Genomic DNA, 19,362 nt, shown 5'->3' with positions numbered 1-19,362 from the left:
ATCCTTTCAGTGGTATGTCCAAGTATACACAAGCACCAAAATGAAGCATAAACCCATCGATCCTTTCAGTGGTATGTCCAAGTATACACAAGCACCAAAATGAAGTGCATCCACCACAGATCCCTTCAATAGTATGTCCAAGTATTCATAAGTACCAAAATAAAACATTTCCCCACCAATTCCTTCAGCAGTATGTCCAAGCATGCACAAGCAGCAGAATTAAACATTCCCCCCTGTAGTCTGCCCACGTATGCACAGGCATGTCCTTGACACCAAATGAAATGTTCCCCTTCCCCTTACCACTCCCTATTCTTCTGTTTAATTGCTGCTTATTGGTGTAAGTTCAGGGCCATTTACATGTTTGGTATGGAAATGAGCTAATTATGGATTCATCCCTATGAATCCATGCCACTTATCTCCATATCAGCTACCCTCTATTGCTTATGCCTTAAGTATATTATGCTTCTGTGATGGGGAGGCATGTCTATAAAAAGGCCTCCATATTTATGTGTTCATCCTGAAAGACTGTGAATTGCATAAACATGTAGTGTCACTCTTCACAGATAACTGCTATGAAAATTTGAAGCCCCGGGCTATGAATACCAGCCTCAATTGTGTTACTGTAAAATGACACTTCATGGTTTTGCTAACTTTTGTACAACCATGGAGTTAATATACATATGCAAAGGGCTATACAGCATCCATGTTGTTATGTTTTTTGTTTTGTTTGTTTTGCTTATAGTACAGGTTTGCTTTATGTTATTAGCTGTACAATAACTTTACATATTTCTTGATATAAGGGGTTCTTCATATGTAGCCAACCTCACTTGTGGCATATTTCAGATATTTTTTTTACCATTTGTGTTTTTAACTGTTGTGAATTTGCTCATAGGATATTGGGGTCTTACTGTGATGCTCATTATGTGTGCTAGTTCCTGTAGTAATTCTGGCACCTTAAAGGACACCTCCACCATAAAATGCAATTACACGTACCAAAGTTATTTTTCTCCATTTAATCCTATTCCACCATTATCCCAACCTTTTCTATGCCAATCGAAGGAAACTCTTGGTTTATTAGGATGACAAAAAATGTTAAGTAGAATATTATTTATCTCCAGTTTTTTTTGGTGGAGGTTGTACTAAAGATTGTAAGACAAATAATATTTTAGGGCAAGTTACCATCTTAATAAGTATTAATTGTTCTTTCATGGCAAAGAAGCATTTGTTCCAATTTGTGACTAAACCTAACGTTTTATCAACATGACCTGTTGAATGTTTGTATATTTTCTTCACTGTTAGACATAATGGTTATACCAAGAAATTTCATTTGCTTGGTATTCCAATTGAAGTTAGAATATTTTTGTATGATTTTAAAAAAAAAGAATTATTAATTAATAATGTACTTCTTTTATTGCAATTAAATCTTAAGTCTGAGATTTCTTTGAACTGACTCCTACAACTAATTAGATGTTCTAATTGTTGTGTCTTTCGGCTTTTCCCAGTTAGGGGTCGCTACAGCGGAATTCTGGTCTGCTAATGATTGGCAGTAGATTTTTATGTGCCGAGTTGCCGGCCCTGACCCATTCACGCATGTCTCTACACAGAAGACGCTCTAGCTGAGAATCGAACAGGACAACATCTTACTATGAGGCGACAATGCTACAGCAGCACCACCACCGCAGTCTAATCAGATGTTCTAATTAATTTTCTATATTTCTTATTGTTAGTAAAGGTCATCAGCAAAGAGTTGAAGCTTTAATTCGAAACCTTATTTTATTTTGATACCATTAATGTTCTTATTGGATCTAATACTATTAGCAAGGGGTTCTACAGCTAATGCAAAATGTGAAGGTAATAACGGACAGCCTTCTTTTGTGCCCTTTTGTAATTTTAAAGGAATTAGAAAAAAAATATTTTAACATAAGCACAAGAGTTATTGTATAACTTGGAAATTAATGCAGTTAGCTCCGGTGAGAAATTATACTCTAATTGTTTTAAATGAATATGACCAATTAACTGAGTCAAAAGCCATATCTAAATTGAGACCAATAATAAAAAGTTGTTTTTTAATTTTTATTTGCATAGTCTATTAATGTATGTATTCTTATTATATTATCCTGTATTTGTCTATTTAAAGTAAACCCAGTTTGATCATTATGAATTAGTTTAGGTGTAAGTAGATAAATTCTGTTAGCTTAAATGGACATGAACATCTTATAGTTCACTTTTAAAAGTGAAAGGGGAATGTATGATAAACACTTTGTAGGATCCTTATCTTGTTTTAAAATAAGTGATGTAAGGGAATATTTTCATGATGGGACAACTTAATCAGTTGGTTTAATTTCTCTCTAGACCTTATCTAATATTTTAAGTGCATCATCCAGTAGTATTTTTATGCTGGGATGCCTTTTGTGTGGAGTCTGCATGTTCTCCCTGTGGTCGCGTGGGTTTCCTCCGGGTGCTCCGGTTTCCTCCCACATCCCAGGATTGGACACTCTAAATTGGCCCTAGGTGTGGGTGCATGCATGTGTGTGCCTTCTATGGAAGGTTGGGTGCCAGGCTGGCAACTCGACACCGTAAAACTCCACTGCCAATCATGAGCGGACAGGTGATCCACTGTGGCGACCCCTAACCGGGAAAAGTCGAAAGAAGAAGAATGTTGCTTAAATCTAGATTTGTGCTCAGAAATCTTTCAGTACCCTTCAGAGTCTTTATTTCCATTTTTCTTATCAGAGACCATGAAGGTTCTATCATCTTTTTTTTTTACATTCAAATCTACAAAAGAGCGAAAGATGATGTTTCAGTCTGCATGAGTCAGAGGAGGGTGCACCCCTTTTTATAGTATTCACAGTTAGTCACCACTCACTGTTTTACATCCTGGGACTGGGTCATGTTGTGATCAGTAAAATATGCTAAAACTCACATAATAATTAAAGTTATTTCCCAAATAATTAGCTGTTGAGGAAACTTTTATATGAAAAGTAGTGATAAGAGTTGGGTATTTACATTTCTAGCTCATTTTTATCCATGTAACTGTAGAGAAATAAGGGCAGTGTGAAAAGTGAAATAATACACATAACTGTGTGTATGTATTATAGCAAGAACCCATAGCTGGGTGTGGGTAAATCCAGCATTACCTACACCCAGCCATGGGTTATTGCTACTATACAATGACATTATTTAAGAAACAAAGTTACTTTTCTTAGGTGATGTCTTTGTATCATGGCGCCATGGTGCTCTTTCACTTTTTTCCCAGTATCATGGGGCTTTCTTAATGTACTGCGCATGTGTATGGGACTTATGTTCCCATGCTTATACAGTACATCAGTGCTTTGGAAAGGAAGCCACGGAGAAAGGAAGAAAAAATGAAATGCAGAACCATTCAGACATACAAGAGAGACAGGGCAGAGAAAATATGAGCATGATCAGGAACATTTCAATGTACCTGATTTTCCTTGTATTTTCACTGTCCCGTCTCTCTTGTACCAATTTGGATTTCAAATTTTATTTCATTTTTTTAATTAAGAAAACTGGAAAGCTCCATAGCATATATTAATAGAAGAAAGTCCGGGCGACCAGACTTTTTTCTGTTGGTATATACTCGATTTTAGAATAGGCACGCTGGTTGGGCTGACCAATCAGTATGCACGTTTTTGAATGTTAATGGCCAGTCATTGTATAATGTGTATTATTTCCCAGCTGTTAGTCACACATACTGAGCAAAACTGCTACTTTCCGGGCAACTTTGGTACTTACACAAACATGTGGGGGAGGGTCTAGAAATTGGCTTTAAACTTCAAATCTGAATGTTTAATTCGTATATATAATGTGGTTTGGATCTTTGTCTAATCATGACAAAAATAGGTTACATCGAATAGTCAGGTCAGCCAAAAATATGATTGGTGCTAGTTTGCCCTCAATACAGGACCTGTACTATTCCAGAGTCATGAAAAGGGCAGTGCAAAGCATCACTGACCATTCACATCCAGGCCATCATCTTTTTGAACCACTACCGTCAGCCAGGCATTATAGATTAATACGCACCAAAACAAGCAGATATAAGAAAATTTTTTTCCACAGGCAATCAAGTTCATAAACGGTTAACTCAGCTTATTAGGCTGGGGTATTCTTTTTCCCAAGCTCCCAAGGATTCTGTAGTATTGTTTACATATTGTTAATCCTTGTTTCTTTCAGCATTTATTTCAGTGTTTCTTGCACCGAGTTCCACTTTGCACCTTGTATGTATATGTATATTTACTTTTTTGTCTTGTTCTTAATAGTTAACCAAAAAACGAAGGTCAGAGTAGCAAAGGATGAATTAAAAAGGCTTTAATTCATGAGCGCTTTCGTTCATCAAACTCAAGTGAACTTCTTCAGAGTCTGAAGTTGTTCATTTGAGTTTGATGAACAAAAGCGCTCACGAAGCAAAGCCTTTTTAATTCATCCTTTGCTGCTGTGACCTTCATTTTTTGGTTTACTAGTTTTATTAGTTAATTGTTTTCTTGTTCTTAATAGCTGCACGTACGTCATTTGTCTTGTTCTAAATAGTTGTATGCATGTCACTTATGTAATTCATACTTGGAAAGTCACTGAAACCGCAGTCAAACTGCTTGTAGGCCGCTTACTTGGCCAATCAATGTGATTCTGATTCTGAAAACAAAGCCCCTTATTTTACCTAATTAGTATGGAAGAAGTGTTACATTTTCCATGAAAGGCATTTTAGCACTTTACAGGTAACACTAATCAAAGTAAGTAATTGAAAAAGAAATGCTGACACTTTCCGAAGACTGTCTAAGAAGCCATTCTCCAAGCTCTGTCACTGTAAATAAATGTAGAAACAAAGCACCTCATTATTACATCTTCATAATTTGAGAAAACAGAATGCATTGTAGAAAAAAATGACTGAAAACAGCATGTCAATATGGTAGTCTCCATCAAAGCCATTTTGTGGTATATCAAATTACAATAAGAATAATTTAGAGTGATTCTAATATTTTATATCAAGATATGATGAAAATGCATTCTGGATAAAGTGTTCGTCGTGATGTATTACAATGAGATTTTACAAGAGGAAGCTAAATGATTACAACAATTCCTTGAATCGATCTTCCTGGTATGAGCACATTTACTCTTGGTTTCAGACATGCATTCTGCTTTGTCTTTAACTGTTAAATAGACTGCATTTCTCTATCTTGCAATTACTGTGTCACACTGTTCTCACTATTAACCCATGCAGCCAGTTTTTATCACTGTGTCATTGTTAAGTTTGTTAATTATTTGCTAATTATTATAGCTAATTTCTTTACTGACTTGCTTTGTACATTGTTGATTAATATGTGTTCAATTTGATTGTTTAATATGGTCTGTTTTATGTATGGAGATTTTCTCCCCGGGCGTCTGCTGAAAATGGGCCTCATGCCCAGTCGGACATTTCCGGGTAAACTAACTAAATAAATAAAATAAAATAAATGTATTCCTTTTTGTTGCATGGTGATAGGGATTCTTTTACTCCACACAGTTATCTCAGTTTTCTTGACAATTTTTTGTAATTTATAATTAGATATGTCACACAGTCTGTAACACGTGTCTATTCATCCAGGTAAACACCATGTGTATAACAACACAGAATTTCTATAACAATATCTAATTTCTATAACTTCCTCAGCCACATCTTGATTTTTTTATGAGTTCTGTCTGGCTCCCACTTTTTGTAGGGTTTAGTTGTATTTAAGATTAGGTTACGCTGCTATAGCCATGTTCCAGGCTGATGCACCCCAAGCGATAGACAGGTTTGGATCGGCATAAGGTTTCAAGCAGAGGTGCACTGCAGCATCATCTGCTTTCTATACAACTGCAGTTCCCCACCACTTTCCTACATTAAATTGATATAAGTGGTGAATAACAAAGCATCTAAGATGGAGGCCTGTGGGACTTCAGAAGTGATTTATTCAGTTGGATGTTTAGGAAGCCATCTAGCCCTTCCTGGATGCCGTTCTGTTATTTGGAAAGCCACAGCAAACCCTTATAACAGACATGCAGAGATTCTCAGAATTTGCATGGTATTGACAGAACATACAGCTAAAGACTGTTGTGCCTATCTCAGCTGACTGGTTTTACTGTCTGCTGAACAAGCTACAGAGACTGCTGACCCAGCAGCTTAGTTGTTTCATCCCAAGTTCTCTAAAGATTTACATTTGTTCATTAGATGCATCCTTGAAGTAATTTTCCACTGTTGAGTGTACTGCTTCTTCATGTAGGCTGTTCTAATCATCCACCATCCTTTCTGTGAAATAATACTTCCTCAAGTCTTCTCAATGCCATTCACTTGTATCTTCAGATCATGTCCTCTTGTTGTTGTGTAGACCTTTTTCAAAAGATTATAGCCAGTCATGAACTTTATTAATAACTTTCAGATACTTGTAAATTACGTTTTCTTTTTGCTGTTTTTTTTTAGATATTTATTTTTTGGAGAATAATATGTACTAGATTACTTGACTTATTAGATTAATTTACTATTAAGATTTAATATTCACTGGAAATGTTAAGCTCTTGTAATATGCCTCCTTATACTTCTGCTGCACATTGTGCATTATTCTCATTGTCCTTTTCTGAACTGTTCCTGTCTGGTCTCTTGTCTCTAGCATGATCAGGTTTTCAGAACTGTGCGTTGTAGTCTAGGTAGAGTTTTACAACGTATCCATGAAGAGGAAGATAAAGTTCTCATTTTTAAATGGCAGTGCCTTGTTCTGTGTATCCTAGTATTCTACCAATCTGTTTTTAATGATTTGTACTGCTTGTTTACTTTGTGTCATATCTCATGTGCCTTTTCTCATTTGTTTCTGCTGGTACTTCAACTCTAGCTGTCATTTCTTTGTTTTTGCTTCCCAAATGCATTATGTTTGCTTTTGCTGTTGTTGTTCTTTGCTTTTATGGATAATTTAAGCTGGTACCATAGCTGGCCTTAGGCATAGGTCAACTAGGCAGCTGCCTAGGGCACTGCTCTAGCAGGGGCACTTTTCCAGTATTTACTAGGTGTAGGTAGACCAGGATGGGGGCACTGAGTAGTGTGGTGGGGGGTGCCGTGGAGCCCTTTTGCCTAGGGTGCCAGTTGACCTAAGGCCATTCCTGGCTGGTACATTTCAGACCATTTCACTTGACTTGCTATGTCCTTTAGCATCCTTTCTATATCATCGTGTATATCAGTCATGTTGTCAACATTGCATAATTGGGGGGAAAAAGAAGCAATCTATTCTGTAGAAAGTTCATTTTCCAGAGAGATGTGTTGTAATCCAGGAACCATGTCTGCCTTTCCCATTAGACTTTTTCAGTTCTTGACACAATGCAGTTTTGGGCTAAATTCTCAATATCATCACTTGAAATGTTAGTTATTTGTTGTGCGTAATGCACAGTTTATCATAACTGTTCATTATACTGCATTAGTCCATTTTTAACTCCGCATGTCACTTGATTCTCTAAATGTAGCTATCTAATCACCTGAGTAGGCTATATATTTCATCACAGCTGCATGTCAGTGCAGCATGCTGCTCCTTCATTCACGGAGCTTTGGGAGATCAACCACAAGAGTACTCAGTCTGGGTATACATTCATTTGAGTGTCCACACCAACCTCGAATGGGTGTAATGCCGAAACAGAATGTCGAATTTGAAAGTGGCGAACAGTCGGAATGTCGTACAAAACACCAAATGCGACATTTCCGACCGCTCTACCACCTAAACAAGTGCTGCCATGGGTCAAAAAGGGGAGGATATTGTGTGTTTCTACTATCTCCAGTTCACAATTGTGAGAACCTGCTGCACTGCTTTCGACATTTGGTACATCGACAAGGTAATGGACGACTAAACGAATGCATACCCTCAATCTGATATGCCTGTCACTGATGGAATGCCTGCTGCTCATGTGACCTGCACACATTCTGCTTCAATGAAGCATTCTTAAAGAGACAGGAACAAGCCAAACTCACCTTCACACACACTGCTGCAATTAGCTATCATGTCTGTAAAATTTAGTTGTTTATATTTTACGAGATTCATCCAAATACATTACCGACCTAAAAAGTCATCTCCTTTTCCCCACAATGATCAGCACTGACACTGACTTCCTTGTTTCTCTGCCTTTGGAATAGATCTACTTTAAACCTTTATTAGGTTGGTCACCCAGGTAGAGAACTGCCTTTGTGGAATAAAAGGATTTGTGGATTTGTAATATTATAACAAAGTGTGGGTTACTTAACCAGTTTGGGGAGACCTCTGGCCAAGTCATATTGCTGAATTATTATTCTGATTGGCCAAGGAATGTTTTTTCTTACAGTGATTACATATGGATGCTCTCAAATTTCATGTTCGGCATGAGGTTGGCAGAATGGTTAAGGTGTTTACCTTACAGACACAAAGTGCAAGGTTTGATTCTCACATGGGGAAATTGGCTAGGCTTAAAATGGCCTTCAACGGCAGTTAGCCTCGTACTCATCTATGAAACTGTGAACCTATAATGTCATTGTGCCATAGCTCTGTGCTGCAGCGACAGTCAAGGCACTCCTACAAACGTGTCCTCTACTATGAGGCAGCCAGACTCACACTTAGTTTCTCCCCCATCCAATGAAGAACAGAACCATCCTTGTGATAGTCCCCTTTTGTCCTTCCCTGTTGAACTTCAATTTACTTCAAAACTCAAATTGTCTACTACATAAGCTGAAGCCACTCAGCCATTCATTGCAATCAGTCTCTATGTTACATTTTAAACTGAAAAGCAAAACTACTAGGGAATGATTTGCAAGTACAGCTGTGACAAATATTTTGTTTAACTTACTTGGTGGTAGTGAATCTTTAGCAATAAAGAGTCACAATAAATCAGGGAACATCAATTTTTAGGACATCCTACAAAAGAAAGTAAAGTGAGGTGTTATACACATGCCCAGTTAAATGTTCATTTATAAAATAAAGTTTTGCATAGACTTTAATTATATCAGGAGTGTTTTGCTTTTATTGTCCTATACTATAGTAACAATGTGATAATTGTTTCAATACAGGCTACACTGCCATTTTCGCACAACGTAGATCTGCAGTGGTTGGTAGAGTGGAATGCTGTACTCGTTAACAGTCATTACGATGTGAAGAGTCCATCTCACGTTTGGATATTTGCACAGTCTGTAAAAGACCCTTGGGTACTATGCCTCTTCAGTTTTCTCAAACAGGAGAATTTACCCAAACACTGTCCTACAGCCATTAGTTATGCATGGCCGTATGCTTTCACCAGGCTTCAACTTCTAATGCCTCTTGTTGACCCAAAGTAAGTAAAACTGTAAACAGTTTTTTTTTTTTACCTGATTTGCATATCTTCTGACAAAAGCTGCCATGCTAACATTTGTATTGGTTACTCCATTTTGTTGGACATAAAGTTGCCTTATCACAGGGCTCTCTGATTCCAGCTTCACCTTAAGTGATGTTTTACTTGAGATACAGACTGTACTTTTTTTTTATTTGTGTTTCTGTTGAAAAAGCTTCTAACTATTGGCTTGGTGTACAATTTATTTGTCATAATCAAAACTGCCTGTAATAATTTTATTTGAATGAAGCATTGCATGTAGAAAAACCTGTAAATCTTAGTTTGCATGGTTTTGTAGCATATGCAGTGAAAACTTTCTGTGGATTTGTGGACATCACAAAATGTCCAGTTGCACTTTTCTGCCTTACTGAGCAACATTCTTTCCATCAGGTATTCAGAATTCAAAATGGTACAGTTTCATTTTTATTAAACCAGAATTATGCCTTCCAATCTTTAATAGTTTAGCAAATAGGATTAAGACTATTAGTTGATAATGATCTTATCTGGTAGTCCAGGGTTCAATTACTTCAATTTTCTTTTGCTGATGTGTAACTCTAACCAAAACACTTGAAACTAATGAGTGTACTTGGTTAATAAATACAAGAAATGTATAAGAATTACTATCCTTCTACTTAACCTGTGACACTGTGCATGTTATTGAGATTTATATTGTTTATTCATAGTACATATCAGTCTTTCTGTCATACTGCAGCAAGCATTCTGTTTCCATTATAGTTCGAAATGTCATTAGTTCCATGTAGATCTTGGAGTCTTGGCTATGGAATAATTCTGGACTCCTGTTTAAGGAATCTTTTCACCAGTGTTCACTTGAGTAAAAGATAAAGCTAGACTGGCAAGGTATGTTTTATGTCTGTTTTGAAGCAAACAGTAGTACTGTTGAAGAGACCTTGTCAATGAAATGCATGGCTTGTAGGAGGGATCTGTGTACATTGTACTTGTGTATTAGAAGGCTGTGTGTACATTGTACTTATATAGTAGAGGGGGTCTATGTACATTGTACTTGTGTATTAGAGGGTCTGTATACATTGTACTTATGTATTAGAGGGGTCAGCGTACATTATACTTATGTATTAAAAGGGTCTGTGTACATTGTACTTATGTATTAGAGGGTCTGTGTAGACTGCACTTATGTATTAGAGGGTCTGTGTACATTGTACTTGTGTAACAGAAGGGTCTATGTACATTGTACTTATGTATTAGAGTGGGTCTATGTACATTGTACTTGTGTATTAGAGGGTCTGTGTAGACTGTACTTATGTATTAGAGGGGTCTGTGTACATTATACTTATGTATTAGGAGGGGTCTGTGTACATTATACTTATGTATTAGGGGGTCTGTGCAGACTGTACTTGTGTATTAGAGGGGTCTGTGTATACTGTACAGACATATTAGAGGGGTCAGTGTACATTGTACTTATGTATTAGAGGGGTCTGTATGCATTGTACTTATGTATTAGGAGGAGTCTGTGTACAATGTACTTATGTATTAGAGGGGTCTGTGTACATTGTACTTAAATATTAGAGGGTCTGTGTAGACTGTACATATGTATTAGAGGGTCTGTGTAGACTGTACATATGTATTAGAGGGGTCTGTGTACATTATACTTATATATTAGAGGGTCTGTGTAGACTGTACATATGTATTAGAGGGTCTGTGTAGACTGTACATATGTATTAGAGGGTCTGTGTACATTGTACTGAAATATTAGAGGGTCTGTGTAGACTGTACATATGTATTAGATGGTCTGTGTAGACTGTACATATGTATTAGAGGGTCTGTGTACATTATACTTATATATTAGAGGGTCTGTGTAGACTGTACATATGTATTAGAGGGTCTGTGTAGACTGTACATATGTATTAGAGGGGTCTGTGTACATTATACTTATATATTAGAGGGTCTGTGTAGACTGTACATATGTATTAGAGGGTCTGTGTAGACTGTACATATGTATTAGAGGGGTCTGTGTACATTATACTTATATATTAGAGGGTCTGTGTAGACTGTACATATGTATTAGAGGGTCTGTGTAGACTGTACATATGTATTAGAGGGTCTGTGTACATTGTACTTAAATATTAGAGGGTCTGTGTAGACTGTACATATGTATTAGAGGGTCTGTGTAGACTGTACATATGTATTAGAGGGTCTGTGTACATTATACTTATATATTAGAGGGTCTGTGTAGACTGTACATATGTATTAGAGGGTCTGTGTAGACTGTAAATATGTATTAGAGGGTCTGTGTAGACTGTACTTATGTATTAGAGGGTCTGTGTAGACTGTACATATGTATTAGAGGGTCTGTGTAGACTGTACATATGTATTAGAGGGTCTGTGTAGACTGTACTTATGTATTAGAGGGTCTGTGTAGACTGTACATATGTATTAGAGGGTCTGTGTAGACTGTACATATGTATTAGAGGGTCTGTGTAGACTGTACATATGTATTAGAGGGTCTGTGTAGACTGTACATATGTATTAGAGGGTCTGTGTAGACTGTACATATGTATTAGAGGGTCTGTGTAGACTGTACTTATGTATTAGAGGGTCTGTGTAGACTGTGCATATGTATTAGAGGGTCTGTGTAGACTGTACATATGTATTAGAGGGTCTGTGTAGACTGTACATATGTATTAGAGGGTCTGTGTAGACTGTACATATGTATTAGAGGGTCTGTGTAGACTGTACTTATGTATTAGAGGGTCTGTGTAGACTGTACATATGTATTAGAGGGTCTGTGTAGACTGTACATATGTATTAGAGGGTCTGTGTAGACTGTACATATGTATTAGAGGGTCTGTGTAGACTGTACATATGTATTAGAGGGTCTGTGTAGACTGTACTTATGTATTAGAGGGGTCTGTGTACATTGTACTTATATATCAGAGGGTCTGTGTAGACTGTACTTATGTATTAGAGGGTTCTGTGTACATTGTACTTATATATTAGAGGGTCTGTGTAGACTGTACTTATGTATTAGAGGGTCTGTGTAGACTGTACATATGTATTAGAGGGTCTGTGTAGACTGTACATATGTATTAGAAGGTCTGTGTAGACTGTACATATGTATTAGAGGGTCTGTGTAGACTGTACATATGTATTAGAGGGTCTGTGTAGACTGTACTTATGTATTAGAGGGTCTGTGTAGACTGTACATATGTATTAGAGGGTCTGTGTAGACTGTACTTATGTATTAGAGGGGTCTGTGTACATTGTACTTATATATTAGAGGGTCTGTGTAGACTGTACATATGTATTAGAGGGTCTGTGTAGACTGTACATATGTATTAGAGGGTCTGTGTAGACTGTACATATGTATTAGAGGGTCTGTGTAGACTGTACATATGTATTAGAGGGTCTGTGTAGACTGTACTTATGTATTAGAGGGTCTGTGTAGACTGTACATATGTATTAGAGGGTCTGTGTAGACTGTACTTATGTATTAGAGGGTCTGTGTAGACTGTACTTATGTATTAGAGGGTCTGTGTAGACTGTACATATGTATTAGAGGGTCTGTGTAGACTGTACATATGTATTAGAGGGTCTGTGTAGACTGTACATATGTATTAGAGGGTCTGTGTAGACTGTACATATGTATTAGAGGGTCTGTGTAGACTGTACATATGTATTAGAGGGTCTGTGTAGACTGTACTTATGTATTAGAGGGTCTGTGTAGACTGTACATATGTATTAGAGGGTCTGTGTAGACTGTACATATGTATTAGAGGGTCTGTGTACATTGTACTTGTATATTAGAGGGTCTGTGTAGACTGTACATATGTATTAGAGAGGTCTGTGTACATTGTACTTGTATATTAGAGTGTCTGTGTACATTGTACTTGTATATTAGAGGGTCTGTGTAGACTGTACATATGTATTAGAGGGTCTGTGTAGACTGTACATATGTATTAGAGGGTCTGTGTAGACTGTACATATGTATTAGAGGGTCTGTGTAGACTGTACATATGTATTAGAGGGTCTGTGTAGACTGTACTTATGTATTAGAGGGTCTGTGTAGACTGTACATATGTATTAGAGGGTCTGTGTAGACTGTACATATGTATTAGAGGGTCTGTGTACATTGTACTTGTATATTAGAGGGTCTGTGTAGACTGTACATATGTATTAGAGGGGTCTGTGTACATTGTACTTGTATATTAGAGTGTCTGTGTACATTGTACTTGTATATTAGAGTGTCTGTGTACATTGTACTTGTATATTAGAGTGTCTGTGTACATTGTACTTGTATATTAGAGGGTCTGTGTAGACTGTACATATGTATTAGCTCCCTAATGTCTCCTTTTGTCGCTCCAGTTCATATGTTGGATTTTTCCTTTCATTTTGTAATATCAACAGTTTTTGGCATTCCTCAGTGTGGTCAGACTTCAGTCCTTTTCTTTCCACTCGGTCTTTAGAGTGGTAATGTTAAATACCATGCTGATTCAACTGGGTCATAATGTTTGGCAAGTTCCTTTTGCGACTTATCCGTTATTTGAATCCATGGAGTCTTTCTTGCACCACTTCTTACATTCAGTAAGATTCCTTGTGTGTTAGGAAGTCAGGTAGTCATAGAACGTCACATTACGGCCCACCATTCAGGGGACTGGTAAAACAGGTAGGGTGTTTACCTCATGGACAGCAGGTACAGGATTTGATTCTTGTCTTTCAAAGGGAAATTGGCTTAAAATGGTCAGCAAGGGTAGCTAGCCTAGTACTTGCCCATGAGCCTATGAACTACCCATTTGTTCTTTGTTTCTATCACTTGACTTTACCCACTAATTTACCATGATTTAGGGGTGACATGCAGACCTTGTGATTAAGGAAAGGAATCTAGAGTGCTGTTCATGAATATCGCATTCATAAAAAGTATAATAAGACTTTAAGTGCTCATATAATAACTTCTCATCATTATTTGTAACCTTCAGTGTTCCCATCAAGAGTGCTGACTGCTTTAATAACCACAAATACATGATTTCAGCTCTCCACTTACACCCTAAAACTAAATTTAAATGCAAAAGATTGGCAGGCTTCATCAAATCTATTTTATGTCCACGGGATTCCTCTTGTTCTGATACAAGCACCAAGGAAGGGATGTCTTCAAATACAGCTACAGATAAGGAGGCTTTAGGCAATAAAGTTCAGTCCTTTAATCATTCGAAAAGTATACTTTGGGATGTGGCATAAACCCCCTGCAGTCCCATTGGGGTTTACAGAATGGATAGCAGAAAAGATCAGGAGCTCAGAAACCAGAGTGAATGTGTTTCTTCTACAAATGTAGCAGCCTGACTAATGTAAAGTGTTGCAATAATTTGGGCATCCATTTTTCCTTCTTTAATTTAACATGTAATCAAGAAAATGTATTAAATAAAGGTTTGAACTTTATCCCATCTTGCTTTCTTTTTCAATATCTGGTCGTTATGAATTTAAAATCTTTCTGTAAAAAATGAACTTGAGATACTGGTTTCAAAATAAGGATGGGGAAATTGTGGGTTTCATAGAAATTGTACATTTATGTTTTCAACAGTCTTCTTATTATCCACCTTACTACCCAGATGTACAATGTTTTAAGAGGATAGTAACATGTAATTCGTAGCATCCACCCATCCATCCATCCATCCATCTATCTATCCATCCATCCACCCACAATCACCTTTCTCATTTTTTTGTACATGGAGTTTTGGTATCAGTTCACCAGTGGCAGTTATCTAGTGCCAAGGTTCTTACCACCAGTTGCCTAGCCCTGCTGTGGCTGTTCTTTCATGCCACATATTCACATGCACACTCACACCTATGACCAATTTAGAGTTTACAATCCACCTATGCATGTCTTTGGAATGTGAGAACCCAGAGATAACCCACGTGAGCACAGGGAGGACATCAGACTCCACACAGAAAGCACCCCAGCCAAGAATCAAACCAGAAAACCTCTTGCTCTGTGGTAACAGTACTATCCATTACACCACTATTCCACCCTATTTGCAAAAATGTGGATAGAAACCTTCCTAAGGATGTGAAAAGCCCTCATGCAGTTTAAAATAACAAATAATTGATCCTTACATCTTCTGATAAAGGTGGATAAAGGAATAATACATTCTACTTTAAAAGTGGTTTTTACAACTTCATCAGTAGAAATGTTACACATGTTTAATCTTGGATGCCACTTTAGAATTCAAACACCAGAGTTATTCTTTTCTACAACAATCTGTGATTGAAGAACACTTTCCTGACTCAGACATGAATTGTTGGTTAAAGATTCACATCCACAAGTGTTCTATCTGTTGTCTAAAATACAAAAGTCTCACTCAAGCCTTTCCTGGTTGCTCTATAGTTTTGGGCAAAGGGTGTTTGACTGAACCTATTTCTGAGTATTTCGGAATTTGTTTTAAGTCTGCTCTTCAAATTTTCCATTAGAACTAGCTGGGTTCTCAATAGTAGCACTAAAATCTGACCCCTGTCACTAGCACTTGCTCTAGAACCTGCTGGAAAGCATTAGGAAGCCTTGAACTGATACAAGCACTCAACTCTCCTTGTCAATAAGGAGAAATTAATCGTAGGCACTAAGCCTATGATTGCAAAGCACCTTGCAAAGGTAAGGGAAAACATCTCTTGTACTTTACAAAAAAGCACCTAAACAGGCATGTCCAAGGGTCAGCTTCCGGTAATTTCTCCTGTCCACCTGGTGAATCTGGGCATACTGGGGCAATGCAGCCACTGCCTCATGTACACAGACAACCCTCTCCTCCTACCACCTAACACTACAACTTGTGAAAGATGCACTTACATAGCCAAACTGGAAGCAAAGCTCTCTCCAGCCAAGATTGTGCTAGAAAGTCAAGAGGAGAAGGTTAACACCTGCACTACACCTCAAGCAACACATAGCCCTTCAAAACCCACACCATCAACACCCACACATAGCAACATTAAACCCATATATGCAGAGGCCCTTAACATTAACCTGCCCAAGCAACAAAGACCTCCGAAGCTGAAATGCAAGCAAACACCAGTCACAACCAAAGTGACACATAGCTCACAACATCAGTGTGCCACCCAACAACAGCCCCTAAGGCAAGACAGCATACCCAACACTTTAGTCATAGGTGACTCTATAGTCAGGCACACTGATGTCCCACTCACCAGGCTGAACAAGGAGAAAATTAGAGTCAGCTGCCTATCTGGTGCCAGGATCCACCACATAACACATGCACTCAAGTCACTCCACAACAAGTATAAATATGACTCTGTCATTGTCCATGTTGGAGTGAATGACTTGAGATGTACCTCCCTGGACTACATGAAAAGAGACATGGAAGCGCTCTCGGATCATGTGGCCCAGGCAGGTATGACCCTAGCCCTGAGTAGCATCCTGCCTTTGCCCAGAATTATATCACAGTATAAGGACAAAATGATAGACTTCAACAATTGGCTAAGCTTCTGGTGTCATTCAAAGGGGATCCAGTTTCTGTCTGCTTTGGCAGAAATAGTCTGCACCTGTCACCCCTGGGATTCAGGTTACTGGCTAAAGCCCTTGCCACCCCTATAGTGCCTTTTTTTAGGCAAGGTTCAAAGGACAAAACCACCACCAAAACAGATACAAACATGCAAAATCTGAAGGTAATGCTACTCAATGCTAGAAGTCTAAACCTCAAAATGCACTCTCTCGAGGCACTCCTAAAAACGGAGAACATCAATATCTGTGCAGTAACTGATACCTGGTTCAAGGCTCCAGAGAGCACCTCTGCAATATCAGGCTACAATTCTTACCATACTTTTCGGCCACCAAACCAAGACCGAAACACTAAAGGCGGAGGAGTGTCAATATTCACCAAAGATATTCATACCTCCAGGCTAGTTGCCCAACACAATGTATCTGAAATTCTCCAGGTGCAACTAACACTAGGTAAGACTGCAATCCAAATTGTAGCTTGTACAGATCCCACACCATGCCCCAAGATTCTCACTACACCTTTCTAAACATACTGGAAAATATTAAGATACAACCAAACACCCTAATACTGGGTGATTTCAACTACCCTGCCATTAACTAGGAAAACTACTCGGGTACCAACACCTTTTCACAACTGTACTTGGAATTCATAAATTCCAATGTCCTGGATCAACTAATCCATTGTCCCACCAGGGGTTCCAATATCCTAGACCTGGTCATTACCAACATGGGAGATAGATGCTCCACACCAGTGGTCACCCCGTCATTGGTCAGGTCTGACCATAAGCAAATCACCCTTGTCATCCACATCCCACCCCCACCCCAGTAATGAACCCTCCGTAAAAAAACTTCTCCAAAGCCAACTTCATGCTACTCAAGTCAGAAGTGACAAACTTCATGACACCCATTCAGACGGGAGCTGAAAGTTCAACTGCTGAATCCTACACTAAGGCACTGTATGAGCACATCCACTCGTGCATGAATTGTGCCATCCCAAGTAGAACCAAGATGCTCTCCTCCAAAAAAAGGAAGCCAATCTGGTGGTCCCCTGCCATAAACAAAGTATACAACAGAAGAAATAAAATATTGCAGAAAAGAAGAAAATCCCAGGATGCAAAACACTCCCTTACCAGCTTCAGTAAGAAGCTGAGAGCCCTCAAAAAATCCTCCAAAGCTAGTTATGAAAATAAAATTGCCAAAGATTCCAAAGACAACCACAAGGCATTCCATAGTTATGTCAAGAATCTAAATGGCAATGCTCAGATATGCCCTGAGCTACAACAGAATGGCATTAAATATACTGATCCCAAGAATATTGCCAATATCCTGGCAGATCAATTTAGTGCCAACTTCACCCCCCCACACCCCCTAAAGGGCCCATCTCAGTACCAAAAGAATGCCAAATTCCAGTAATCATGGCCACACATGTAGAAACCGCACTTTCCAAAGCTAAGAATACAGCATCCATGGGACCAGATGACATCCCGGGCTGTGTACTACATGAACTACAAAATGAACTGTCACCTCATCTAAGTGTCATGTTTAGTCATAGCCTCACCTCAGGCTTCGTGCCCACTGAGTGGCGCACAGCTACAGTTATCCCACTCCACAAGGGGGTATCCACCTTGGATCCCGGGAACTACTGTCCCATCAATCTGACAATGCTGATCTGCAAGGGCATGGAATGCATTATCATGGAACTTATAAACAAAGACATTGGCAACCTTCAAGCACTGGACCCCACCCAGTTTGGGCTCGTGAAGGGCCGATCTTGTCTCCTGAACCTGATTTACTTCTTCGAATCAGTCTCCAGAGCTGTGGACAAGGGTAAGGCAGTCCACACGGCCTATCTGGACCTCGCCAAGGCCTTCAACACCATCCCCCACTCTGGAATCATAGATAAACTTACTAAGCTCGGCATAAATCCCTATGTTACTTGAAGGGTTGCCAACTGGCTTACTGATAGAACCCGGACTGTAAAAGTAGCCGAGTCCAAATCCAGCTCCAGACAACTGACAAGCGGAGTACCTCAGAGTTCAGTTCTGGGACAGCTATTGTTTGGCATCTACTTCTCTGAAGTACATGCCAACACTAAGGGACTCTGGCTAACAAAGTTTGCAGATGACTGCAAACTGGGAGCCATTATTGAATCCCCAAATGATGTGGATATTCTACAAAAGGGCCTTACAGAAACAGATGCTTGGTGCCAAAGCTATGGGCTCAAGCTTAATGCCAAGAAATGTATAGTTATCCCCTTTGGGAAAAAACATGTACCATGAATTACCACATAGGTGGCAGTACACTAAACATCGAAAGTGTGATGAGAGACTTAGGGACACAGGTGGACAGTGGTCTTACATTTGATGACCACATCACCACAACAGTCAGGAAATCCTTCTATGTGGCATACTTCATCACTAAGGGCTTTTCATCCAGAAAAAAAGAGGTCATTGTTCCATTGTACTCATCCCTCATTAGACCCATTATAGAGTACAATGCCCCGTTTAGTATGTACCTCACAAGACATCTGCAACAGCTGGAAAGGCCACAAA

The 19,362-nt window shown here is 38.6% G+C and overlaps 1 protein-coding gene across 7 annotated transcripts in view; it reads left to right on the top strand.

The window, feature by feature from the left end:
- The window catches only part of FRY (FRY microtubule binding protein), a 2,210,679-nt gene that overhangs the window by 1,460,332 nt on the left and 730,985 nt on the right, over positions 1-19,362 (top strand). For all 7 annotated transcript variants that reach the window (XM_044073229.1, XM_044073230.1, XM_044073228.1 and 4 more), the window contains exon 21: positions 9,047-9,306. In XM_044073229.1, coding sequence (XP_043929164.1) covers positions 9,047-9,306 — 260 coding nt within the window. The remainder of the gene's footprint in view (positions 1-9,046; positions 9,307-19,362) is intronic.

The sequence above is a fragment of the Protopterus annectens genome, chromosome 5.part1, assembly GCF_019279795.1.
Source record: "Protopterus annectens isolate FY-2018-M chromosome 5.part1, PAN1.0, whole genome shotgun sequence".
NCBI classification, from domain to species: domain Eukaryota; kingdom Metazoa; phylum Chordata; order Ceratodontiformes; family Protopteridae; genus Protopterus; species Protopterus annectens.
This window is presented reverse-complemented; position numbering and strand designations above follow the sequence as displayed.